A 27787-nucleotide genomic window follows, 5' to 3' on the forward strand; every position below is an offset into this window, starting at 1 on the left:
CAAAGGCTTCCCAGAGTAGATGTCACCTGATAAGGCCATCAAAGAAGAAAGGGAATGGGGAAGTACATTTCAGACCACAAAGGATGAGAACTTTAAGAAAAGTCACACGTGTCGTTATTGTCCCTCTCTGTTTCCGTGATTCTCCCTGCTGTGTCCCCGCATCTAACACAGGGCCTGGTGAGCCCTAAGTCAGTAGGATGGACAAACCAATCCTGAGGTTTCCCGTGATCTCTCAGAGTTCTCAGGGAGATGGAGTGACCTTGCCTCTTTGTAAGGGGAATCTCTAGATCAGGGAGCCCACCAGCCTCTTGTAGTAACTAACGTTCCCTTTGTTCCTGAGCTGGAAATGGTCACAAGCATTGGGGCCCCAAAACTGGAGTTGCTGGGAACTCCACCCTCTCAGAAGGGCGAGGAGTCGGCCTCTTGGGTTACAGATGTGCCCCAGCTGGGCCCGGGGTCCACCCTTCTCTCTCCCCAGTGTTTATTGCTGCTCAGCCCTGCCCATGAAGAGCTGCCGAGTCAGCGTTCTCTGGCTGGGGCCAGCTCTTGAAGCCGAGCTGTCCTGTATCTCTCGCACTATCCACCCCTTAGATAAACAGCCTGGCGTCCTCCACACGCTGCAGAGTTCTGACGTGCTTGCCGAGGGCTCCCTTAGCCAAATGCCTCTCACTCTAAGAAGGACCCTGGCAACGGGCCCTGCTTTTCCTCCAGCCCGACTCAGGCCCTTGCTGGAGTGACAGGAGAATCCACTTCCTGCCCGAAAATGTGGCTGCAGCAGAATTCTCTGCGGGGCAGAGCTTCCTTCCTCACTGCCCACACACCCAGGCTTCCTCCTCAGGGAAGGTCTGGGCAGCCTCTTCATCAGACAGCTTCCCTCAGCCTTTCATGTGACTTTTCTCTATCAGACCCAGTCCTGCAAATTAGGCGCCCACCAGGTTACAGAACCCACTTCGCGGCCTGGCCGGCCCCCCAGGTGGGGTGACATTTGGACTGTGTGTCACACGTGGCCGCACGGGTTTATCCCACCGCCCACCACTCTGCCGTACTGCGCACGCGCCACTTCGCTGAATGGGGCGGATTTGCGAGCCCCGCCGACTGAGTAAACTCAGCTGGCCGCCTGTATTTGGGAGCCAGGGATTGGCTTTTCTTGAAATGTCACCTGTGGGCAGAGAAAATGTCACCAACATCTGGTTAGCAGTGCATCGTCTTCCTGTGGCCAGTGGGCCCTGGAGATAACAGGGAGGACAGATGCCTCCCTGTTATCTAGTGGGGGGATCAGGTGACAGGTGTGCTAAGAGCAGCACCTGAAGGCTCAGGGTGGAGGGTGGCAGGTCAGCTGGGCGCTCACGGCTCTGGAGAGAGCCCGTTGACCCAGTACTTTTAGCAGATGGGCTTGTCGTGGCCTCAGGGGGCCCAGACTAAGGCAGAGGTGGGGGAAGAGGAATATCTGTTACAGAAGGAGGAGGTGGGAGAGAGCCCAGCTGCAAAGCATCCTCAAAAGGCCTTTTGAGGAAAAACTCAAATCTGCAGGGCTATCAGATGACCCTTGCCTTCCAGGAGGCACGTGAACCCACGGAGAGGTTCAGACTGCTCTTGGCAGGGAAGGTACAGGGAACGTGACCGTCACTCCGCCAAGACAGAGAGAGCTAGCTTCACCTCCTACAGGAAGTCTTCCCTGACCTCTCCCTTCAGGTCCCACAGAATCCCTTACATATAGCCTCACCATTCCCCGCCACTCCAAAACTTGCTTGTCAGTCTCTAGCACCAAAACAAAGCTTCACAGACTTCTGGGTAGGGCCCAGGAAACTGCATTTTTAACAAACACCTCCCCTCCCCCAAGGTGTCAGGTATGGGCAGACTTAAAACTACATTTTGAGAACCATCTTGCTCTAGAGCAGCCTGTCCAATAGAAATATAATATGAACCATATATATAATTTAAATTCTTCTAGTAGCTACATAAAAACATAAAACAGGTGAAATTAAAGTATTTTTACTTAACCTGATATATCCAAAATATTATCATTCCAACATGCAATCAATACAAAAATTGTTAATGAGATATTTCACGTTTTTTGGTTTGTACTAAGTCTTCAACACCTGGTGCATATTTTAAACTTACAGCACGTCTCTGTCCGGACGGGCCACATTTCAGGTGCTTAATGGCCACATGTGGGTAGTGACTGCCATATGAGACAGCTCTAGGGCTTTGCTACTGTGGTCCATAGACCAGCAGCTTAAATTATTTCTAGCCCCTAACAGAGGGCTGGCATCTAGAAGGCACATAGCAAATGTTTTGGGAGGAAAGGAAGGACTGCATGAATCTTACGTGCCCCTGTCCACTTCTCTGGGCACCACCATCCCTATGCACTGTTAGTGAGAATCTCAGAATCTTATGTCTGAAAAGGAATTCAGGAGTCAGAGAACAAATGTATGTCAGAGCTGATAAGAAACTTAAAGTTTCTTTTTTTTTATAACTTTTTTTTAAAAGGCTTACCATTTATTTATATATATATTATATATATATATTTTTTAGCTGAGTCGGGTCTTAGTTGTGGCACGCGGGGTCTTCGTTGAGGCATGCGGGATCTGTCATTGCAGCACACGGGCTCTTCATTGTGGCACGCGGGCTTCTCTTTAGTTGTGGTGGACGAGTTCTTTTCTCTCTAGCTGTGGTGCACGAGCTCCATGGCTCATGGGCTCTGTAGTTTGCAGCACGCGGGCTCTCGTTGAGGCAGGCAAGTTCAGTAGTTGTGGCGCGTGGGCTCAGTAGTTGTGGCACGCGGGCTTATTTGCCCTGCAGCATGTGGGATCTTAGTTCCCCGACCAGGGATCAAACCCACGTCCCCTGCATTGGAAGGTGGATTCTTTACCACTGGACCACCAGGGAAACCCCAGAAACTTAAAGTTTCTGTAGCCTAACTCCTGCCAGCCCCAAAGAGATAGGGCAATTTGGGTAAGTCCGTCAGCTTGCAGGGCACAGCAAGCCACTTGCTTTCAGGAGAAAAGAGATCTGATGAGGGCAAACCACTCTACACGGGGCATGAACCGGGCCTGCCTTTCTCCTCAACATCTCTGTGTTCTTCAGAAATCCTGTGAAGCTGCTCTTCCAAGGCCTCAGGCCTGGCCTTCAACGTATTAGTTATATCCATGTATTTATCTTCAATCTTCTTCCAGAAAAGATTTAAGGCACCTATAAATTTGCATAGGTTTCAGTGAGATGAAACAAAAGATTGAAAAAATGTTAAGAAAGGTTCATAGGTACATGGAAAGGGTGTTCACGCTGATATTACACGTACTAGCGAATATCCAACAGTAGAGATTAGGTAAATCAGCCATGACCCACTCCAACCTTGAAACGTTCTGCCTCACAATTAAGAACGCTGATATGGCTCAGTGGCTATTCATTGACCACAGAAGGAACTAAATCTTTGGGGGATGACATACAAGGCTCCCCACAATTCACCCCAACCCACCGTTGTAGCTTGGTCTTCCACAGGTCCCCCCAACTCTCCACACTGAAGCTCTTATGTTTCCTAAGCAGGAGAATATCTCACATATTTGTGATTTGATATAAGCAGTTCTTGAGCTTCAAATGCTTTCTTCATCCAGTCTCCTGGTGAATTCATATCCATTCCTTAAAATCGACTTCAAGTGTCACCTCCTCTGTGAAGTCTGCCCAGATATTCTCAGGCAGAGTTGGACATTCACCTTGCCCAGAACTCCCTGCTAGTTTGGCATCTATCATAGGTCATTAGTATTACTTGTTCATGACTCTGCCTCCTGCCTCGGTTCGTGACTACCCCAGGGGCAATGGCTCTGCCTAATTCATCTTCCATTCCGTTTGGGATGAGATGTGGGACAGGAAGCAAATGTTCCTTGAATGAATGGATAATGAACTAACGAACAGACCCCTCTTGTGGCACCTATCGCTTTCTACCTTGTATTGTCTTTGGATACCTCATCTCCGTTCCTGGATTGACAAATCTTCCAGGACAAGAACAATGTGATCCATTTTTGCATCCTCTACCACAGCCTGCCCTAATGCCTACTGTTTGAATAAACGAGCAAAACTCTAGTTAAAAAAAAAAAGAAAGAAACAGTGCCGATATGGAAGTAGTCACTGACGTGGGACGATGTCATTACACACTGTAATGAGAGTGCTGATGAGCTTATTTTATCTACATGCATGTAAGAACATCTGGAAAGGATATATATCCCAAATATTAATGCTTCTTTTTCAGGGGGAGGGGTTATGAGTGATTCTTGCTCTCCTTTTGACCACCTACTGCTTCTGTAATTTCTAGTTTTTCCCCTCAATGAACATGAATTACTTATGTAATATAGAAATAAAATTTACAAAATAGAATATGGGTGAGGAAAATGGGGAGAGGAGGAAATAAGAGTTTTACTCCATGTAGAATTTATTTGAAAATCTATTGATTAAAAAAAATCCTGGGCTTCCCTGGTGGCGCAGTGGTTGAGAGTCTGCCTGCTGATGCAGGGGATACGGGTTCATGCCCCGGTCCGGGAAGATCCCACATGCCGCGGAGCCCGTGAGCTATGGCTGCTGAGCCTGCGCGTCCAGAGCCTGTGCTCCTCAACGGGAGAGGCCACAACAGTGAGAGGCCCGCGTACCGCAAAAAAAAAAAAAAAATCCTAAGTACAGGTTTATAGTGTTATGGCCCATTGTCCATATTTACACATAGCAGGCAATTATTAAAGGTTGGAGAGGTGGACTTCTAACATTGGGGTTTGAAAACTCATGAGCCAGCTTTTGTTAAATCTTAGACTGTGTTCAGGGAAGTGAAAATTAATAACAGTGCAGTCACTGTCTTGTTTTGAATGGAATCTGATGATGACCCGCCCTGCACGTGTGGGCTGTAAAGAGCTTGGGTGTGTTGGATCTTGATTGCGCAAGAGAGGATCCTAAAATCATGCTGTAGAGCTGGGTGAGTGCGTGGGTAGATGGGAATATGCACACGTGTGCACACGTACATACACTACACGTGTCAATCTAGCGTAGGACCACATTGCACCACCTCCAAGGCAGCACTTTGGTCCAAGCCAATTAATAGGCTTCTGACTGGTGTCCCTGCTTCCTCGCTGTGGCCCGGTCACTTCCCTGTAGCTCGAGCCATCCTCTCCATGCTCCGGGCCCCACCTGGATCTCAGTGCCTATACCTCGACTCCAGCCTCCACCCCACTGGCCCTTCCCCTGCCCGGAACGTTCTCCCCCTCCGCTGTGGCTCGCTTCCTCACCTCCTGCCCGTCTCTGCCGAATTGCCATTGATTTGTGAGGCCTTCCACACCACTCTGTATAAAATAACTGTTCCTTCCTGTTCTGCCCCACCACCTTATCCTACTTCATTTTTCTTCATAGCATGTATCCCCCCAACACAGTACATATTTGTTTACTGTGTGTCTCCCCCCAACTAGAATGTAAACTCCCTGAGGGCAGGGACTTTGCCTCTTCTCTTTACTGCTATTTTCTTAGTGCTCAGTAGACGCTCAATAAGTGTTAATCAATATTCAGAAGAAGGAATGGACTGCAGATGTCATGTGACGGATCTTCCTCATTTTACTGAGGAGGCGCCTGGAGCCCAACTGAGAAAGCTTGCAGCCCGGCCCAGGGTCACACAGCTGGGCCCGCGGGGCTAGATCCCACTCTCCATTCTGCTCCACCTCCTGCCCGCCCACTCCTTGGAAGGGAGGCTAACCGCTCACACGCACAGGGGCTGTGGCTTCGTCCATCCTGTCTCCTGTGTGTTTTTCCAGTTTATACAGAATTTCAGCCCAGAATAGCAGAAAAAACAGCTGTTCTTCCAGAACCCTGGAAACTCTTCCAATGGGTCTGTCCCTGGAAAAACAGCAGCGGTTCTCAGGGTGGGAATGTAGGAGACGGAGGAGGGGGTCTTCCAGCAGTTGGGGGCAGTGGGCTGGATTTGGTTTTGCAATTAAAATAACATCTGGGTCTGTTTCCGCAGAGCGGTTCTGGAAGGTGGGTGGTCTGTCTGAAGCATCAGGTGGGGCCTTCCCCATCCTGGCCCCGGGGGGTATTAGTATGGCGGGTGACTGAAGGGCTCACCCAGCATATGACGTATGAAAACAACTGGGTCCGGAGAAGTCTCTGGAAACCCCATCTGCAGCCTGGCCTGAAATCTTGCTGGTCCCTACCCTGGCCTCACTCCGGGTCACGTCTGGACACCTCCCTCTACACCCTCAGGCCTCCTTGAGATTGTTCAGACTCCCCCTTTGATGCGTAGAGAGCTCTGGCATCCTCCCACTCATGCCCCATGTGGTTTGTTAATTGTCTGTGAAATGAGGGATTTGAGGCATTGCTCATCCGTGTGAGGACAGTGGGGCCCTGGAGCAGTGGAGCGGAGTGGGGAAGGGACCGTTCCAGTCTTCTGAATCCTGTTCCTCTGTCTGGCTCCTCAGATGCAGCTTTTGGATAAGTTTCCCATCGAAGGTGGCCAGAAGGACCCCAAGCAGAGAATCATCCCCTTCCTCCCAGGTAAGCTTTTCATGGCCTCACTAATGGGATGGGGGACACCCTGAAGAGGGACATTCTGTAGACCAAGAAAAGGCTGACTACTACACCAGAAATTCTGGGCCAGGTGGGCCTAGCAATCTGCATGTTAACAACCCCCAGGGGATCGGAAGCCCCTGATTCTGAAGGCCATTATCTTCATAGGGGCCTCTCCCACCACTCCAGGGCCACCTCTGCTCACCCCGGGCTGTGTAGCGTAGGAGGAGTTTCTCAGGCTCTGGGACTTTGGTTTCCTTTTTACAAAAAGCATGGAGAGATCAAGTTCTCCTATGAAAGGATGAAAAACTGCAGGCTGAACTCTTTCCACTGGCTACCATCGTAATCACAGGTAACCTTAAATCAAGCACACTTCCCCTCTCAACCTGCTCGAGTCCTCCTGGCACCATTATCCAGCTGAGGCTCTGACAGCTTAGGTAACATGGCCTGTGACTTGGCAGAGTTAGGATTTGAAGCCGGGTCTGTCTGGTCATAAAGGCCGTTAACCATCACACCATTTTGGAACATGTTTAAGGCAATTGATTATGTTGTGGAATCTAGAGGGAATCTCCTCAGGTGTGTCATAACCTGCTCTTACTGTGACGTCTTCAATCGGTGTTGGAATTTATAGCTTACAAAGTGCCTTTTACTTTGTGATCGTATACAGATCTCCACACTGAGGCATGCCTTATGCTTTCTGCTTGAGGGATAAAGATGTTGAGGTTCAGAGATGTTAAGTAACTGCCCACAAAAGCGGCAGAGCCGAGGTGTGAACTTGGTCTCCTGCTCCAAACTGGGCTCTTTGCCCTGACCCGTGGGGGTGGTGCTGCTTCCTGGGTCTCCGCATCCCCTACCTGTCCCCAGGCTAGTGAGTTGGGCTGGTTCCCAGGGGACCCTCCCTCACAGTGGTCTTCACCCTCCATTCCTGCGGGGCCTGGACCTCCCCGGACATCAGCTATCAGTGGGACCATCGCGAGAAGCAGGTCTGCATCTCATTAATCCCTGGCATGCAGCCAGCGCATGGTTAGTACCTGCCTGTTGACTTGCAAACCTACCTACGGGCAGCCCCCCCAGAGAGTGGCTCTTCTCTGAAGGTACTCCTCATGCACCCCCATCCTCAAAAACAGTGAAAGAAAAGAGAAGGCATTGCCACCTGCCCTCCAACTCTTATGCTAAAGTTGGAGAGAATCAATTTAGCTACAAAGAACTTCTAAATCCTCCAGTTCAGATAAGACCAGAATGAGTCAGTGGGGGTGTAGGGAATCTCGGCCCCGGACCCCTTCCATGGAGGCAGAGGACTGCCTCTCTGTTCCTGGCCTAGGAGTTAACGTGGGGGACTTTTGCACCCCTGCCTGGCTTTCTGCTGAGTCTCAAGGGAATTTGGAACGACCAACACCCAGGTTTGTAATGACCTTAGATGTTGGTCCCGTACAGTCCAGGTGGTCCTCCACCAAGGACCCGGGAGCCCAGCTAGGATGCTGTGGACACAAGTCCGAGAGCCAAGGATGTCAGTGCCCGGCCCTGGTGCCGGGTGGACTTGGCCTCGGGGTGTGAAGGCTGCCTGTTGCTCTAAAAGAACCAGCTTTCCCCCCATTCGTGGCCAGCGCTCCAGGGAGAGACTGCCTCACTATCATTCACTCAGTGGGTGTTTATGAGGGGCTCAGCCTGTGCCAGGCCCAGGAATAAGTGCCCAGGGCCGGGGAATGTGGTGGCCTGGAGAGCCCAGGGAGATCTGGATTTGTTTCCTTCATCTAAAGGAACCCTTGGGCTAGTGAGAGAGACAAGACCTACTCCCTAATCAGAGAAGCTCTTAAGGCAAGATGTGACCTTCTCCACCACCGTGAAATTCCAATTTTGATGGAGAAGGAGCTCATTGTGAGCCCGAGGCAGCAAAAGCCTCCTGAGTGAGGGGGACCTGGAGCTGACCTCGAAAGATGGGTGGGGTTGGGTGGGGTGAAGTGCAAGGCTCATGTCCTGCTGCTACCACAGTCCAAAGTCACAAGAGTCATACTGTATGGCTTCACCCCGGAAACTCTGACTCTGTTGGTTACCAATTGTATTGCCTTCTCTGTGCCTCAGTTTTCTCACCTGGAAAATAAGAATGAAAACATATCTGCTTCATGAGACAGGATTGAGACCTCTCTGAACTTCAGTCTCCTCTTCTAGAATTGTGGGGGGGATTAAAAGAGTTCATGTAAAGTGCTGTGCACAGTGCCTGTTCCATAGTAAAAGCTGAATAAATGGCAGGTGTTAATAAAGAAAGTGCTGCCCCACCCTGCCATCCCTAACTCCTGGGAAAAGCCACAGGACCTTGCCCCCATAGAGACGTGACCTGTGCATAGTGGGTGATATTGTCTAGAGGACTGCCCCCCTCCAGTCCCATCCTAAAGGAGGTTTCCTTTTCCCCTGCTTTTCTGTGTTTCTCCCCTTCCTTCAGTGGGGCTCTCTCTCCAAAGCTTCCCTTTTGCTCACTTGCTCTCCAAGACTTCGGAATGGACATTGCTGGCCATCTGGAATCCTACCGTGAGACTCCCAGGCCCTGTTCCTGGCTTTCCCCTCACCCACTAGGAAATACCAAACCCTTTCATACTTTACTCAGTCCTTAGCTTGGACAAGAAGGAAGGAGATTGAAGAAAAACAACCCAATATAAGCAGAACCGAGCAAGCAAGGGCTGAGTGGGCATGAGGGTTCCCAAGCCATCCCACAACCCTGAGTCAAAGGGGCTCCCCCAGGAGGGGAGGGTTTCAGAGAAGGGCAGTGATGAACGTTGCCTGTCTTAGGTCGGGTTCCGAAAAGCAGAGCCTGAGACGAGGATTCTTAGGCAAGTTGACTTTTGAGGGCTGCTCTCCAGTGAACATCCTGGGGCAGTGAGGGAAGCAACACAGGGAAGGGGAAGACACTGGGCCAAGATGTGGGTTCAGCTAAGTCTGGCCTCAGCCTGACCCCATGAGGAGTTCTGGAGGGCGGACGGCACCACAGAGTTGTCCCGTCTTAGGGGACAACTTTTATACTCCCCATAGCAGTATGATCTGTGAGCAGCCCCCTCTCCCAGAAGTGTGAAATATGGGCCGGTGCTCCTGAGGGCCGAGGGCGTGTCCCTGGAGAAGGGGCAGCTGTGAGCCCTTAGTAGCCGACACGCACAGAGCGCGGGGTGGGAGCATCCAGACAGGGCACCTGCAGGTACACTGCATTACCTAACACCAGCTTGAGTCTCTGTCTCCACCTCCCTGCCTTTGGAGAGCTGTCTGCAGGCACCTGCTGGTTCCCCCAGGCTAAGCCCTGGCAGCAGTGACTTTGGCAGAACCTCAGAGAGCTCAAAGGCACTGAGGTAATCCAGCAGCCTTTGCTCCTGCAACCCGGGGAGGTTAGCAGCCAGCCTCAGGAACAGCTCTGCCAGCACTTTGGCCGGGAATTGCCGAGCAAGGGAAACCGAAGGGGAGGAAGCGGAGAGCGCCTGTTGCCTCCAGGGGAGCCTCGGTTTTAGCTTTGGAGGTGACGGGACGTGATGTGCATTCCTGCAGCCCAGGCGTGGGGTCTGGGGGTGTCTTTGGAGCGTTAGGCCAGCTGCTTTGCTTTGGCTCACCTGGCTGCAGGCTCCTGCTTGGGAACTCATGGACGTTTAGCTGGTGGAAATGACAGAGAAAGCAGAGGAACTGAGAGAAGAGAGGGAATCTGAGGCTCACCTGGTTACACGCTTGCTCATCTGACAGAGTCCTGACTGTCTTCATTTAATTATGAATCTAAAAAGATTGGTTATTTGATTTAAGTCACAGTAGTTTTTTAAACTTTACTTTGAAATAATTATAGATTCATAGGATGTTGCAAAACTCCTAGGCACTCTATATTCCTCCCCTCCAATTCCACTACCAAAGTACAGGGTAGGTGGCATTATTCCCAATTTAAAGCCAGGTCAAATCACTTTCCACCATCATGTAGCCACTGAGCTGTGTACCCATTGCCCAACTTCCCCCAGTGGTGATACCTTATGTAACAACCGTACCTTATCAAACCCAGGAAATTGATATTGGCACAACTCAGTTACCTACAATTACAGACCCAAGTAATTGATTTTTTTGGTAAGGAGGTAGAGAGGGCCAGTAAGCAAGCATGCCAGCTGGTCTTTAGGAAGGAGACGGTAGTTTGACCATAGTCCCTGAGAAGTTCCACTCCCAGGCCTGACCGCTTGGCATTCCCACCTCCAACAGAAAAGCAGGGGTGAACCTTGTTTTACATTAAGGCTTATTCCTGAAAACTTCCGTGAAATTTTGCTCTTTGGGACAAATCACATCATCTTTTAGGTGTCCTAAATGCTATTCTTTTTTAAAGAGGTACATGAGAAGTCCTTTTGCATAGTAGAGCATTCTTTTTTTTTAAGTCATTCTTTTTTTGGTTTATGTATATTTTCATAATTGGGGGCTTCTTCTGAGTTTGCTGGAAACAGGGCAGACCCGGAGCTCAGAGATTGGGCAGTGGTGTTGACCCCAGTGGGAGCACAGCTAGTCCACCGACTGGGAAAGATCTGAGATTTTACCCTATTTGCAAGCCAGTTAAGTTAGCTTACTCCAGTTTCGTGGATGCCAGCTGAAAACACGAGACTCCTGGGTCAAAGACAAAAGACTTCATGATGGCATAGCAAGCAACATGAGTATTGCCTCCAAGTCCCGTAGGGCATGACCCCATGGGCCCAGAGCAATGCCTGCACATGCAGTGGGTTGCATTATAGGAGAGGAACCAGATCTTCAGGAGCCCACATCTTTTATAATGGGCGGTAAGCAAACCTACCCCTTTTGCTCTGGAGAGAGACTATCCCAGTCTCCCAAGGCTCTATGCAAACCTGCTGTTTGCTCCAGAGCAAGCGGCTCCCTGCCCCTGTCTTCTAAAGCTGTTTGCTATACAAACACCTTTGAAAAGATAATTCAGGACAAAAGGCGGTGAGTGCTTTGTTGACAAGACATGCAGAAATGCAAGAGAGCCAGAGAGACTTGTCTTACAACAAGTGTATCTGGTGCTTTTTGGGGTCTCCTGCTTTTGGGAGAGGTGGACAGAAGTGAAGTCTTTAGGACACTGGGCCAAGCACGATGGGGTCAGCAGCCTCTCAGGGCAGCCTACTGTTTACATGGAACTTTCTGCCTTGTTTTAGAAGACTGTTGTGGAAAATCCATCTCCTGTCGCCCATCCTGGGATTGGAGTAGATTTCCTGTATATCTTGACTTTGCCAGCCCAAGGAGGCTCCCTGGGAGGAAATGGTCATTACAGAGTGAAGAAGAGTGTGTAGCTGCTGATGTAAAAAGCAAACCACTGCGACCAGGGACCAAAGGGCTTCAGAAGCCAGGCAGCGGAGCAGAAAGAGGTGGACTCACTTGGCAAAGGCTGCGCAAGGTCTCCTCCCACTCGCAAGGCATCTGTGTCTCTGTGCTGACTGGTACTGGGCCTCTGAGCTTCCAGAAAGCCCCTTCAGCCTAATAGCAGTCAGTCCCACCCACATGTATACATACTCCTGGGTTGGTGAGGCGCGGAGAAGCTAGATTGCTTAGGAAGAAAAGTGAACCTATCACCTTAATCAAAGAGGTGCAGCCAGCTTGCAGGCAGCCTCGTGACCTCACAGGCTTAGAGGGGTGTATTTTTAGAAAGCAAGCATGCTTCGTTCTTTGGTACCAGCTCACCAGTTTACATACCGGCCGCTGAGTGGAGAGGCAGTCTGGAGCCCCAGCGCAGGAGGGTGCTGGGTGAATTGCAAGCACGGTCTCCAGGTCCTTCCTCTCTCTGCCCCCCAGAGCCCTGTGCAGCAGATCCGGTGTTTGTTCCAGCACAGAAGGAAGCAGTGGGGGAGGGATGTCTTTAGCTAGAGCTGGTCTATGGTGTCGGGGAGAGCTGGCCCTCTCCCTGGGCTGTAGGCAGTTCTGCTTGTCCCCACCAGGCCTGAGAAAGCCCTCCCCAAAGTGCCCGGGAGGCCGTAAGGGAATCAGTGGCTCAGAGATGCTGGCAGGTGCTACAGTCCCCAAGGGAGAGGACCTGAGAGGTTTCTGAGCCCCACTGATGACCTGGGATGGCAAGAAAAGGCAAACCTACGTGATGAAAGAGAAAAAATAGGGTCTGCTGGTAATGCCAGGGTTTTCAAAAGATCAACAAGATTATAGGCCTGAGAGGTACCGTGTGCCGTTTTAAAAGCAACTTGCCTGTAACCTCCTCTGGAAGTGCTGGGTCTTCTCTTGCTGTAATTACTGCCCCCACCTCCCCAAATCATTCTCTCACTCTGTAATCTGGGGCGGGTGGTTCCCAGGGCCTGCTCTTGGCATCCGGTTCTGAACGCTACATGGAAGAGCTGCATGTGTTCGTGCCTGCCGCAGGTATTAATTGAGCACCTACTACACACCAGGCCCAGCTGTAGGCACTGGTGATGTAGCTGAGAACAAAGTAATCTGGGCCACTCTTCTCAGGAAGTTCACCTTCCAGTGGGGGAGTCAGGAAGCACACGAACAAGTAAGCAATTTCCAATAGTGCTAAGTGCCAGAAAGGAAAATAGCCAGGTCTTGTGGCTGCAGCATCTGAGATTAGGCGACCCAAAAAGGCCGCTTTACAGAGGTGACACCTGAACTGAGCCAGGCGTGGGCAGATCAGCGCTCGGGGTGCCAGGCTGAGGAGCCAGCCAGCTAAGTGTGACTGAGCATGGACGTTTAAGAACAGCAAGAAGTGTGTGAAGCAGGTGGGGAGTGTAGGGGGTGAGTGGCCACAGCGAGCCGGGCAGACAGGAGTTGTGGAACCATGGAACTCCAAAGCATGTCTTCTGTGGCAAAGAGACGGCTCCACACGCATGTGTAAGCTGTGCCACTCAGCCCAGTCACGGGCATCGGGGGTCGGTTTCCTCGTCTACCAAATGGGTTAATCATGGTTTGGGACGGTGGTCCAAGCGTGTTATGCCTACAACGCGCTGTGTGAACTGCAAAGGGAGAGGCGCCAGTGCTGCAAGCCTGGTGGCTCGGCTGCAGGGCACGTGGGTTTCCTTTGCGCTGCCCTGTGCCTGCCCGCCCTCTCTGTGCTGAGGCTGCTCCACAGTTCAGCCCTGACTGCACTTCCTGCTGCCCCTTCCTTCCCTGTGGTAACTTGCGAAGCTGCAAGGAGATTCTGTCTGAAGGGCTGATGATCCAGGTGGTTGATTGGGGCTGAAAGATGGGAGGAAGCTGAGCGCCCCTGGACCCGACGCCGTGGTAGCAGAGCAGGGTCACGAGCTTTGCAGCTCTCGGCTCCAGGGCTGCCGGGTCTCGCTGGGAAGAAGGAGCTTTGCTGGAGGCGGCCACTCAAGGGCCCCTTTTACTTTTGAAAGTCAGTGTGGATCAGTGTCATCCCCCGAGTTCAAGACCAGGGAAAGAGTCAGGTCACTTCGTGACCACATGCTATGTGTCTTCATTGTCCAGAGATAATTCTAGAAGGGAATCAGCTTCCTGCACGCCCACCCCAAACCTTCAGCCCCGAATGAAGTGTATCCTGAGGTATCTTCCACAAGAAGCCTCTGATCTAAGCAGAAATGTGTTCTTTTCATGGTCTCAGTCAATCTGCCTAATTTAATGTGCAGAAAATGTGCCCTGGGTGGGGAGCCAGGATGCTGGACTCCAGCGTAACTCTTGCTAATCACTGTGGCACAGCTTTGCATGCGTTAAACTAGAGTTCCATAGAGCAACCAGGGATCTTCTTGCACATTGGCAAAGTCACCAGAGGCCAGTGATTTCGAGTCTCTGTGACATTCCTGATCTCCCCTATGCTCTGTCCCCTGGAAATAAGTTGTTTGCTTGCCTGATGCCCAAACATCCTTTTTCAGGGTCAAATCCTTTCACTCCTGCTTAGCGGGCACTCAGGTGTGCCCCAGGAGTGGCACTGTCAGTAAATTCACACTCAGGTGTGGATTACTGTCAGGTCAGTTACCTGAGCTCAGGTGTGATAGAGGTGAGACAGCAAGCGGGCAGCTGGGAGAAGGAAGCAGGGGCTGGGCCCCCGGGGGCACCTTGAGAAGCCTGGTCGAGGAGGCTGTGTGAGCTTCCAGCACGGCTGCCACACAGGACCAGGCTGTTCCGTTGTCACGGGCCAAGCTGAGGGGTGAGGATTCGTCCTAGGTGTGGCGAGAGGTTTCTGAAGGTTTTAGGCTGAGGCCCCGTGATCGGATTTCTGCTTCTAAAGGATCGCTCAGATGAGCTTGTGGGATAGACTGGAAGGGAAAGGGAGCAAGCCTGGGGTAGGGAGCCCCATGGAGGCTGGACAGGGCATGACAAGAGAGGAGGGTGGCTTGACCCGGGCTGGGCAATGGTGTGGAGGGAACTAGATCTGAGATGTATTTTAGAGGAACAGCCAGGAGGCCTCACTGATGGATTGGAGCTGGGGGTGAGGGAGGGGTTGAGAATGACAATGCCCAGGTTCTGTGGGGGGCAGCCCTGCCCGAGATGCGGACCCAGTTTTCCCAGGACCTTTCCCCTAGCTCTAGCCTTGGACTTCACCCTGGGGGTGAAAGGAAACCTCCTCCCTCCTCCCTGAGGTGCTGAAGCCTTTGGCACATATGAAAGATGCTTTGTGGTGGGGAGTCCCGCCACCAGCCTCTCTCCCCAGGAGACTCCGGGCACTAGGCGCTCTGGCTTCTGGGTCCAGGGGGGTAGGAGGGGTGGCAGGGGTAGTGGTGGTGCAGGAAGAACACTGAGGTCCATTGAGAGGGAGCTCGGGGCCCCCCTTCCTGGAGGTAAGAGGTGCTGGTGGCAAATCTCCACAGTGTCCCTGGCCTGACCGCTCCACTGCTCTCCAAGGTCACCCCAACTGGACCCAGCCCAAGGACAGAGCCCCAAGCCAGAGCTCTTCCCTGGCGGGAGCTGAGCTGACTCTTGGAGATGCCCCAGGCCCATATGAACTGATGCACCATTCATCCAGAGGCCGCCTGGCTTCGAGCAGTACAGTTGCTGTGAGCCCTGAAAACACCTCCTCCCCCCTCACCTCCACAGCTCCAAGAACTGACATCCACCGAGGAGGCCCCAGGATGCCAGGCCACCGGCCTGCAGACCACAGTGGGCCTGAGGGACTGGCACGGGCTGAAGGTGGAGTCTGTTCACCTGAATGCACCTTCAGAAGGCAGGGCTGGCAGCACTGGCCCCTCTCTACCCTTCAGGGGCAGGGAGTCAGGGAAAAGGGCTACGCTTCTGCTTCCCCGCAGGCCAGAGCCCAAGGGCTGGATTTCCCCTTAGTGAGAACAAACGGGGCAGATCTCAGGGAGAATTTCTAAAGCTGCATTGCCGAAGGAAGCCGTGTGACTCAGCTCTACCAGCCCCAGAGCATGGTGGTTCCAAACGCTGGCTTTGGGCTCAAACACCTCTGGGTTCACACCTGGGTGCTAATTGTCTGAAACTCTACTTTTTCCATGACGAAGGCAGTTAAGTGTTGCATTTCAACACTGGAGGCCTTAGAGTTTGATCCCACCTCAGCCTCTCAATAGCCTAGCCGTGTGACCCAAGGCCAGCCTTACTCAGCACCTCTGCACGTCCATCGTGACCCTCATCTGTGCAATACCCCCAGGGCTGTTGAGAGCATCAGATGAAATGTTATCTGTGAAGCACACAGCAAGCGCTCAATACTTGATGGCGATCTGGTGAATCTTAGTGCAGGGCTCCACACAAAAGGGTGAGCTGTCTCTCTGGGCTCCTTTCCAAGAGTGAGGTCTTGCAGGCAGTCTTGTGCATTTCAAGGTCTGCTGCTCAAAATGTAGCTCACAGATCAGCAGCACGAGCATCGTCTGAGAGCTTGTTAGAAATACGGAGTCTTGGCCCCCACCTCAGACCCGCTAAGTTACAGTCTGCATTTTAATGACATGCACAGGTGATTTGTACGTGCAGGAAAGCTTGAGAAGCCCCGTTTTAAGGTCCATTGAAGCCCTTCAGTAGGCTGGCTGATTGCGTTCAGCACTTCCTGATTGTTTGATTACATTCAGGCCATTCACATAATACAAACCACTGAACCTGCGTCGGTAAGTCAATTTCTGACCTAAAGCAGAGGTGCATGGGAGACGAGGCTTCCCACAGGTAACCTGTGAGGGCCGGTTCGTTGGTCTCACATCCCTACACACACCTGAGTTGCCTGCCTGTTTTGTGTGGGAGGGGTGTAAGTCACAGGACAGCCCTCTATCCCCCATCACCGCCTAACCGGGAGGATGCGCAGGCCCCAGCCACACTCCATCGTCAGCTGTAAGTCAGAACACTCTCCCCTCCCTTCCAAGACAGAATGAAGTTTGGGACCAAGGTGATTGCTAAGGTGGTTGTTTCAAAAGTCTGGAGATGAGAGAAACTGGCCTAGGAACCGCTGCTGGTTTTGAAGTTAACATGGCACGAGTGTGTCTAAAGTCTGTGTGTCCAGTTGTGTTGTACTGTTAGGAGGGGAAAAGCCTTGGGTCTCTTTTAAGGAGTCTCCAGCAAAAAGGTAAAGACAAAAAAATAAACTGAGATTTTCAAGTAGTATCTTTTGCTCTTCTGTATAAAACAATTATTGCAGACCTAAGTTTCAAAACAAGCCAAAGGAAGAGAGTTGAGACGAGCCAGTGACTGGTAATTTGGTGCCTTCTCTGATTGGCAAGTTTTTTTTACTTCTCAGCTTTTTGTTTCTGATGTGGTAACTTTACCAGATTATTACCGACTTTAATAGCTGGTAATTGGTGAAGATGCCTTAAGTAAGACCTGTGTTGGCAGAGCCCTTCTCTTTCAGTAGAAAGACTTGCTTTAGAAAAAGAGTTCACACATGAGCTGAGTGGTCCGGAGATACCTTATTGTTAAATTGGCTACAGGGGAAAAGTTGAAAACAGCTTCCTGAGAAACTGTGTGTGAGGCTTGGAACTTTTAACAGAGTAAACAGTTATAAATGAAAGAAGATTTCTACTTAAGGATTATAGCTGCATTTATTAAGTACATACTTTAGCCAGATATTGTGCAAAGGGTTTCATGTGCTTATAGTAATCTCTTTTAATGTCAGCAACCACACTTTATAGATGAAGACTCAGGCTAGCAGGGGTATGCCACCCGCACCAGAGTGTTTGCATTTCTTTAAACTTTGTTTCAAGTTTCATGTTATGGTTTTTTTACTATGTCAATTAGAGGTTGGTCAATGTTGTCCTTTTACTGAAGTGTCATGTTCTGACAGTAAAGGTCTTATCTAGATGACAGTATTTTCTCAGTTGCCTTTCACTTAACCAGCCACCTCGTGTTAGATGCTGGAATTGCAGGCATAGTGCCCAAAAGGAATGACTTGCCAGCTGGCTTTTTTTTTTTTTTTTAACATCTTTATTGGGGTATAATTGCTTTACAATGGTGTGTTAGTTTCTGCTTTATAACAAAGTGAATCAGTCATACATAAACATATGTTCCCATATGTCTTCCCTGTTGTGTCTCCCTCCCTCCCACCCTCCCCATCCCACCCCTCCAGGCTGTCACAAAGCACCGAGCCAATATCCCTGTGCCATGCGGCTGCTTCCCACCAGCTATCTACCTTACTGCGTTTGTTAGTGTGTATATGCCCATGACTCTCTCTCGCCCTGTCACAGCTCACCCTTCCCCCTCCCCATAACCTCAAGTCCGTTCTCTAAGAGGTCTGCGTCTTTATTCCTGCTTTACCCCTAGGTTCTTCATGACATTTTTTTCTTAAATTCCATATATATGTGTTAGCATACGGTATTTGTCTTTTTCTTTCTGACTTACTTCACTCTGTATGACAGACTCTAGGTCTATCCACCTCATTACAAATAGCTCAATTTCGTTTCTTTTTATGGCTGAGTAATATTCCATTGTATATATGTGCCACATCTTCTTTATCCATTCATCCGATGACGGGCACTTAGGTTGTTTCCATCTCCGGGCTATTGTAAATAGAGCTGCAATGAACATTTTGGTACGTGACTCTTTTTGAATTTTGGTTTTCTCAGGGTATATGCCCAGTAGTGGGATTGCTGGGTCATATGGTAGTTCTATTTGTAGTTTTTTAAGGAACCTCCATACTGTTCTCCATAGTGGCTGAACCAATTCACATTCCCACCAGCAGTGCAAGAGTGTTCCCTTTTCTCCACACCCTCTCCAGCATTTATTGTTTCTAGATTTTTTGATGATGGCCATTCTGACTGGTGTGAGATGATATCTCATTGTAGTTTTGATTTGCATTTCTCTAATGATTAATGATGCCAGCTGGCTTTGTAAACACAAATTTCTAAACTAACCATGCAGTGACAATCATCACAGATACTGTTTCCTAAACCACAACAAGGGACTAAAAATAAGAAAGAAGTCCCACTTCACCTTTATTTCTCTGTGTGACCCTAAAACCAGGAAGTTTTCATTTGGGGCACCAAACAGAACCTTAGGGAACATCATGTGGTTTTACTTGTTCGTAAAGGGCAGGTGAGCGAGGAATTCTGAGCCTGCTTTACTGTCCCCAGTTTCTTTTGCTGTGCCCGACAGCTCTTCCAACATTGGGATGGTCTCCTGTGTATGGTAATAGATTTCCATTTATTGAGAAAGGAATCAGACCTGGCTTTAGTCCCAGCAGCCTGTGACTTGGGGAAAGTCAAAAAATACCTCTGAGCTTCAGTTTCTTCCTCCCTGATCATAGGGACTCTGAAAACTGGAGTTTTGAAGAGCAGGAACCATGTCTTATTCATTCAGATCCCCCCATGAGGACAGGTCCTAGCCCCTCAGCAAGGCTGAGTTGCCCCACCTGTGAAACACAAGGATTGGACTTGATACTGTCTAGGTTTTCTCACACACAGTCCCAACATTTTGTCATATAATACTATTAAGACCAAAGGAATAAATGCCTAATGATGAAATATGCAAAAGGGAAAACATTTTAGGGGGAAAGAGGTCTTCTAGGCCCACCTCAAATCCCACCGTGTTGGCAGAATGTGGCTGCCTCTGTATAAGGCCAGCTTTGTGTCCTCCCCCAACCCCCATTTCCTTTGGAAAGTGTAGAAAGCCCCCTTGTCTTGAACGCTTCCCTGTGAAGGGCTCCTGCTGAAAGGCTGCACACACAGCCAAGGCTTTGACCTTCACCTTTGCCCTGACACACTTGGTAAAAAAGAGTTCTTATCCTCTCCTCTCTAGGTTCTGAGGGCGGTGGGTGGGGGGGGGGGTGGGGGGGGAATCTAGCTAGGGTGAGCAGGAATTCAATGAAGATATAAATAGAAGTGTGACCTATAAATAACACTGCCCCCAGATATCTGGAGGCATGAGTACTGCCTGGCAGTAGACCGTCACAAATCACAGTGGCCTGGGCAGTGAACAAGCCTTGTTCGTCTGCTTTGGTGTCTCGGGATACTTCAGACTACTGCTGGGGCCTCCTCTCTCTTTCTGGGCTCTAGAAATGCCCACATTCACCGCCCTGGCACCCATCTTCTGCTAAATTTTTTTTTGTGAACAGACGCATTCAATGAAGCAAAGTAACACTGCCTTTAGTCCCAGGAGTGTGTGACTTGGGGAGAGTCAGAAGATAGCTCTGAGATTCCGTTTCTTCCTCTGTGGTCATGGAGATTTTGAAAACCGGAGTTTTTGAAGAGCGGGAACCATGTCTTATTTTATCTTGGTTAGGAGGGTGGAGTCTAGGACCAGATTACCTCGGGTCCAGTCCCCATATTGCCCCTTACTAGCTGTTTGGTCTTGGGAAAGTTACTTAACCTCTCTGGTGCTTCAGTGCCCTTGTTGAATGGGAAGAAGAATGATATCTGCTTTGTTGGGCGGTTGTGAGGATTAAGTGAGTTAAGATTTGTAAAGTGCTTAAACCAGTGCCTCTCTCATAGTAAACATATATAAGTGTTTAAGTAAAGAAACAAATCCATATATCCCCTGTGCCTAGTGTGTTACCTGGCACATAGTAGCTGTTCAACAAATGTGCCAAGTGAATGCCTGAATGTGTCTCAGAGCTACCTATGTTGCCATCTGCAAAGGTAATTCAATAAGATTGTGCACGAGTTCTTTCTAAGCACCAAAGTGCTATGCAAATGCAAGTGGGATTATCATTCGCACCCACTGGGGTGACAGTTTGGCAGGGTTTAAGGTAGACTCCCATCATGTCTTTGTTCATTGTCTCTGCCCTGTACACGCTGAGTTTTGTTTGCCTGGGAGAAAAGCCTGGAGCTGAGGCATCTAGGTAAGTAGAATAGGTGCCTTTTCTTTTTTTATAAACTTATTTTATTTATTTATTTATTTTTGGCTGCGTTGGGTCTTCGTTGCTGCATGCAGGCTTTCTCTAGTTGCGGCGAGCGGGGGCTACTCTTCGTTGCGGTGCGCGTGCTTCTCATTGCTGTGGCTTCTCTTGTTGCGGAGCACGGGCTTTAGGCGCGTAGTTGTGGTTGTGGCTAGTTGTGGCTCACGGGCTCTAGAGCGCAGGCTCAGTAGTTGTGGTGCATGGGCTTAGTTGCTCTGCGGCATGTGGGATCTTCCCAGACCAGGCATGGAACCCGTGTCCCCTGCAGCGGCAGGCAGATTCTTAACCACTGCGCCACCAGGGAAGTCCCAAAGGTGCCTTTTCTGGCACAGTGTTCTATAGCAGCACCAGCCCCTCTGCATGACCTAGTACCCCTACTCCTTTTAGCGTTAGGCCCACATTTTGGGTGGTGCTGAAAAGTTCTCCCCAGGCAAAGCAAGCTCTTCAGCAGACAAACGATCGATTATATAGCATTTTGCTTTGTGCATGTTTTTAACATAAATCAAAAAAAAGAAAACAAAGCCTACACTTCTCAAAAAAGCAAACTGAAATGGACAAAGGAGGAAATAAGTAGAAAGAGCAATGAACCAGAAATCAGGTAGTAATTCTAGGCTCCGGCCGCCTCAGCTTGGATGTGTGATAAGGCTCAAACCACCAGCTCCCTGAACCTCTTTAGATCTGTAAAGTAAGTTAGATTTGCTCAGTACGTCTAAGCCTAAAAGGTACATGAGATTCACTTGGGGGGACTTTATTAAAAATGCAGACTGAGCTTCCCTGGTGGTGCAGTGGTTTAGGGTCTGCCTGCCAATGCAGGGGACGCGGGTTCGAGCCCTGGTCTGGGAAGATCCCACATGCCGCAGAGCAACTAGGCCCGTGAGCCACAACTACTGAGCCTGCGTGTCTGGAAACTGTGCTCTGCAACAAGAGAGGCCGCGATAGTGAGGGGCCCGCGCACCGCAATGAAGAGTGGCCCCCGCTGGCCGCAACTAGAGAAAGCCCTCGCACAGAAACGAAGACCCAACACAGTCAAAAATAAACAAACAAACAAACAAATAAATAAAATGCAGACTCTCACCCTTCTATCTAATTCAGGGGGTCTGGGTAAATCCTAGGAATCTGCATTTGTAGTCAATACCCCACATATCTCTGATTCAGGTAACCCAGGGGCCCTCATTCTCTCAAGAGCTCTGCTGGGCCCTGTATCAGTCACCTATTGCTGCCCCGCCCCCCACAATTTAGCAGCTTAAAACAACAGTAAATGTTTATTATCTCACACAGTTTCTTCGGGCCGGGAATTCAGGAATAGCTTAGGTGCATGGTTTTGAGCTGGGATCTCTTGTGACATTGTAGTCAATGTCATCTAAAGACGACTGGGGCTGGAGGATCCACTGGCAAGATGGCTCACTTACATGGCTTGCAGATTGGTGCTGGCTGTTGGCAGGAGGCCTCAGTTCCTTCCTAAGTGGGCCTCTGCATAGGGCTGCTTAAGTGTCCTTACAACTCAGCAGCTGGCTTTCCACAGTGTGAGTGACCCCAGAGGAAGATCAAGAGGAAGCTGCGATATCTTTTCTAACCTAGTCTTGGAAGGCACACCATCATTTCCAAAATATCCTACTGGCTCCCCAGGTCAGCCCTGTCCAGCGTGGGAGGGAACTATAAGGCGTGAGGAGCCGGAGGCCAGAGTCACCAAGGACCACCTTGGAGGCAGACGACCACAGACTCCTTTGGGTCCTGAGTTCTGTGAGACAGTGTCAGTGGTGGCAGCTCTTGTTGGGTTAGGATTGGGGTAGAAATTGGAAGTAAGAAAAACAGCTGAGTTGGGGACCCTGGGGAGTGTAACTTGTAAGTGCAGAAGCTTCAAAGTCCACCTCAGAACCAGGCTGCCAGCCCAAGACCTGCTGAGTCCCATCCTGGCTGCTAACTTGCTGTGCAAAGTTGAGCAATATATGGGTCCTCTCTGAGCTCAGCCTCGACCTCAGAAAGTGAGGGGGCTGGACGCAAGGACCTCCGGGTCTCCTGGTTTTACCCCCGGGATCCATTTGGATTGTGGTAGGTGTAGACACTGGTGAGAACACAGTTTTGAGCTTGTGCTGTGCGTTCCTGACCAGTGACCAGGACTAAGTGAGCCCCGCTTGGGCTTCAGACTTGAGAGAGAAGGGCTTCAGAAGGGTCTGAAGGTGCCTGTGTCTCCCCAGGTAAAAACTGTGGTCCTTGGCGTTGAAGGTTCAGGAACGTGTGTTTCTGAAATGTATAATGTTAATGGTTCTGTTATGCTGTGTGGTCCATGTGATTGAACCCCTGTTACCCACTGTCTGTTCGAGCACCTCATAACTTCCCAACACACTTATACACACACACACACCCCTCCAGCCACATTGACCTTACTCTAGCTGGCTTCTTTTATCTCTGGACCTTCGCTCAGTCTTCCCTCCTCCTGGAACATTCTTTCCCCTTCCCTTAGCCTGGCTCATTCCTACCACTTTTCAGGCCTGTCTCCCTCCTGTGTATCCCCATCGTAACTGATCACACCGCGGCACAGTGCCAACCCAGACCGTGTCCTCTTGAGGGCAGGGGCCATGTCTGTACTGTTTACCATCACATCTCAGCCCCCAATTCAGCACAGGCACTGGGGAGAGCTGAATGATTAGCGAGTGAGTGAAGGATGCATGCTGACCTTGTTTATGGGGTGGGGGGAGGGTTGAGATGTACCGCCTGTGGAAAGGTCCACACAAAGAAAGGAACATAGCGAAAGAATTAAGAGGCCAGGCACTTTCAGACGGCCAGAGACAGAGAACATGGCACATCCAGTCTCCGCTTTACCACTTACTGGCTGTGTGACCTTGGGCAGGTCGCTCAACTTTTCTGACCTTCAGTTTACCTATCTGTAAAATGGGAGTAACAACAGTACCCAGGTACCCATATCATAAGTTGTTGTGAAGATCAAATAACAGAATAAAAATATAAAGTATCAATACATAGCACAGTGCTTGCACACACCAAGTACTCAATGAATGTGATCTATCATTTATATCATTCTCACCTCCCTTGCAGGAGTGGGTGGAATCATGGAAAATACTGGTAGGAAGTTGCTGAAGAGAGTTGATTGTCTGGGCTCAGTTCTACCAACAGAGCCAAAGCTCAAGAAAAGCAGGCTTTGGGGAACAGTGTCTACCCCGAGAGAGCCAGGCAAGCGCCCCTCTGGCTGGCGTGGCCAGGCCTGTGGTATGGGGCAGTTTTCCAATGGGCTTCTGCATCCTGGGGATTTTCCTCTGCTTCAGAGCATCGATGGTGAACTGGGCTTTTCAGCATCACGCCCTGAACCAGGACTGCCCCTGCCTGCCTCAGAGCCTCCTCCTCTGGCTGGGCCTTTCTGTTGTGTCTCTTCGAGCCCCGGAGGCCCTGTACCCTTGGCTGCCCCTCCCCCACAGATCATCCATCCCTGCTGTGGTCCATGGCCCAGGAAGAGCCTGGCGGGAAGCACTGCCCAGCGTCCCACCGTCCCCTTTCCTGAGGGCAGCCTCCCCTGGCGGGGAGGAGCTGAGGCTGCAACGGTTGAATAGGGCCCTTTATTCCCGGGCTCCCACAGGGATGGGGCTGAGCCACTGCTCACCACGCCCGCCACACCCCACACGGAGTGGGGACAGCCTGGCCCTGACGCTGGACTCTGAGTTAACCACACTCTCTGGCCCCGCTCTGTCTAGGTCCTGGAGGGTGAGTCCATCCCCGCTGCAGCCCTGGTCTGGCGCAGCAGGCCCCAGCGTTTGCGTGGTGAGCCACGTTTGTGTAGTTCCCTCAGGGATACGCATGTGTGAAAATAAGACAGTCTGGAGCAAGGGTGTGTCAACACACACACTCACACTTATCCATTCAGCAGATGTCAAACAGGGGCCATGGCCTTCCAGTCCTTATGCTGGGCCCTAAGGATATCGTAGTAAAGGAGACATCATATAAGATATAAGATCTCATATAAAGAGGTCATTACAAGGGCTTCCCTTGTGGCACAGTGGTTGAGAATCTGCCTGCTAATGCAGGGGACACGGGTTCGAGCCCTGGTCTGGGAGGATCCCACATGCCGCGGAGCAACTAGGCCCGTGAGCCACAACTACTGAGCCTGTGCATCTGGAGCCCGTGCTCCACAACGAGAGAGGCCACGATAGTGAGAGGCCCGCGCACCGCGATGGAGAGTGGCCCCCGCTTGCCACAACTAGAGAAAGCCCTCGTACAGGAACGAAGACCCAACACAGCAAAAATAAATAAATAAATAAACTCCTACCTCCAACATCTTCTAAAAACAGAGGTCATTACAAATCACAGTGAAATCTGGGAGGGAAACAATCAAGGCCTGGGAGAGGGAGGCATACTGGTCCGCCAAGGCCTCCCCAATGAGGTGACCCAAAGGATGGAAGGCATTAGCCATGAAAAGGGCATCGGGAACAGTGTCCCAGTAGAGAGGGAGGCATGCACGCAGGCCCCAAGGTGGGAAGGTGCTCACTAAAGCCCAGCACTGGTGCTGGCCTGATGAGATGAGATGGAGAGGGAGGCATGAGTCAGATCCTGCTGGGTCACGGCAAGGAGTTTCGGTTTTCTTCTCAGTGTGCTGGGAAGTCACTGAAAGGTTTAAGGAAAGGTTTCTTTCTTTCTTTCTTTCTTTTTTTTTGGCCACACCTCGCCACTTCTGGGATCTTACTTAGTTCCCCAACCAGGGATCAAACCCATGCCGCTGCCAGTGAAAGCACGGAGTCCTAACCATTGGACCACCAGGAAAGTCCCAGGAAAGCCTTCATTTTAAAAATATTTGGGCTGCTGGGTGGAAAATGGACCAGGAGCGGGGATAGGGGAAGGATTGGAAATCAGACAAATTCAAGGTCACCATACAACTTTATGGACAATGGCCAGACATCAAGTGATTTGTCCTCATCCTTCTCTGTAACAGCAGGCATCTTGCGTCACTTGTCTCCCGTGTGCCCAGCACTGTGTGCTGTGTTTGTCTCAGGTGCTGTTTCTAATCCACATCGCAGCCCTATGATCCCGTTTGCCATATGAGAAGCCTGACGTTCAGGCAGTTTAAAGTGCCCAGGACACAGAGGCTTTAAAGACCTGGGGCCTCTCAGCTCTACAACCCACACTGATCCTGCTTCTGGCAGCTCAACAGTCCTAGATTTCGATTTTTTTGTTTTAACCTTCCTGCCAGTCCAAGAAAAGAGAAACACAGCTGAAAGGTAAAACCAGACTAACGTGATGGCGGTTGGGAAGGCCAGTGCCCTCGGCCTTTGCCACCTGTCCCACCATTAGAGTAGGTATTACATGGGTTTCCCAAGCACCTTCCAGGGTGTGCTCAGCCCTGTCCAAGTTCAGCTCTGAATGAGGCCACAGCCGGTGCCCTAAGGAGCCCCAATGGTACCCAAGTGACGTTTGTCCTCAGCGTGGCCACGTTAAGTACTGTTATATTTAATACAAAGCCTCTTCCTTCCCTGAGGCTAAGGACCACCTTGGAGGTCAACTGTGATGTTCTCTCTCCCTCCCAGAGTCAGACTGGGGCAGCTTTCATTGCCTGCCAACCCACAGTGCCATCATGGCCAACAGCCTTCTTGGAATTGATATCATTGGAAATCCCTAGATGCCGGCTACGTTACAGGCAATTCATAAGACCTGGACTGCCCTAAAGTAAGATCTTATAGCTAATGAAATGTCTCCAGTCTATGTCAGGGATAAGACCAACCCTGAGCATTCTCCAGCACAAGGGAGAACAAGTCAGCAAATTCAGGGGGTTTGTTTCTGTTTCCACTGTTCTTCCCACAGCTAACCTTGTAGGTAACCATTTGTTCCTTGTCTAATTAATGACAGTTAACAAATCGAACATGTGTTCACATTTCACAAAAAAAAAGGGTCCTCATTCCGGGGATCTGCATTCACTATGCATTTAAATTTGCTGCCACTTGAATCAAATGATAAAGCACGTATTTTTAAATAAAAGAAAATAAAGGTAAATATCACTAAAATCAATAAATGTGTTAGTGTCCCCTCTCTGCAATAGATATCACACAGTCAGTCTAGAGATTTCACATCCATACCAGCACAAAATGTCGTGAGAATAAGATAGTTACGGAGCTTCAGAGAGCCACCCCCACTTAAAATCTGTGCAGTGAAGGTCTGGGGTGTAGGCAATGCTCCGTTTCTTGGCCTGGGTGCTGGTAACATAGGTGAGTTCAGTCTGTGAAATTCATTGAGTTTTACATATGCATATGCACTTTTCTATATGTATATTATATTCCCCGCCCCCCAAAGTGTTTTTTTACAAAATAAAGAAAAAATTGTTCTGGTCCCATAGCTCTGTAAGGCCATTCAAAAAGCCTTCGATTCCATCTGGTTCAGTAAAGATGTATTAAAACTTCTGATACGCCAGGGCTTGATGCTTTATTTCTGGCAGACACCCACATTCATTTATTTATTTATTTATTTATTTATTTATTTATTTTGGCTGCATTGGGTCTTCACTGCTGTGTACAGGCTTTCTCTAGTTGTGGCGAGCGGGGGCTACTCTTCATTGCGGTGCACAGGCTTCTCATTGCAGTGGCTTCTCTTGTTGCGGAGCATGGGCTCTAGACACGCGAGCTTCAGTAGTTGCAGTGCGTGGGCTCAGGAGTTGTGGCTCTCGGGCTCTAGAGCGCAGGCTCAGTAGTTGTGGTGCACGAGCTTGGTTGCTCTGCGGCATGTGGGATCTCCCCGGACCAGGGCTCGAACCCATGTCCCCTGCATTGGCAGGTGGATTCTTAACCACTGCGCCACCAGGGGAGTCCTGGCAGACACCCGTAAATCCCCCCTGGTCCCACGAAGGATGGGGGAATGAAAGATTTTGTTCCCTTAAGCTTGGCCTGCACTGGGTATGGGAACCTCCAAACCAGAACTTGGGAGATGACTCTTCCTTCCTAGGTGTGCCAGTTCTTATGGTAAGCATGCTGTGGCTGCAAGAGGGTTAAGGTTTCAATTGATGGCGAAACCCCAGTGGATTTTTGTAAGGCTGTTTCCCTGAGTGTGTGGGACCGGGGACGGGGAGTG

General features: G+C 50.3%; 1 protein-coding gene across 8 annotated transcripts in view; it reads left to right on the top strand.

Moving 5' to 3' along the window:
• The window catches only part of SH3PXD2A (SH3 and PX domains 2A), a 240037-nt gene that overhangs the window by 81510 nt on the left and 130740 nt on the right, over positions 1 to 27787 (top strand). For all 8 annotated transcript variants that reach the window (XR_004522555.2, XM_033842081.2, XM_033842084.2 and 5 more), the window contains one exon: positions 6441 to 6516. Coding sequence is in view for 6 of the 8 variants with exons in the window: in XM_033842081.2 (XP_033697972.1) it covers positions 6441 to 6516 (76 nt within the window). In the remaining 2 variants the exon portion in view is untranslated. Of the gene's footprint in view, positions 1 to 6440; positions 6517 to 27787 lie in introns of those variants that run through there.

The sequence above is a fragment of the Tursiops truncatus genome, chromosome 16 (assembly GCF_011762595.2).
Source record: "Tursiops truncatus isolate mTurTru1 chromosome 16, mTurTru1.mat.Y, whole genome shotgun sequence".
Lineage (NCBI taxonomy): Eukaryota > Metazoa > Chordata > Mammalia > Artiodactyla > Delphinidae > Tursiops > Tursiops truncatus.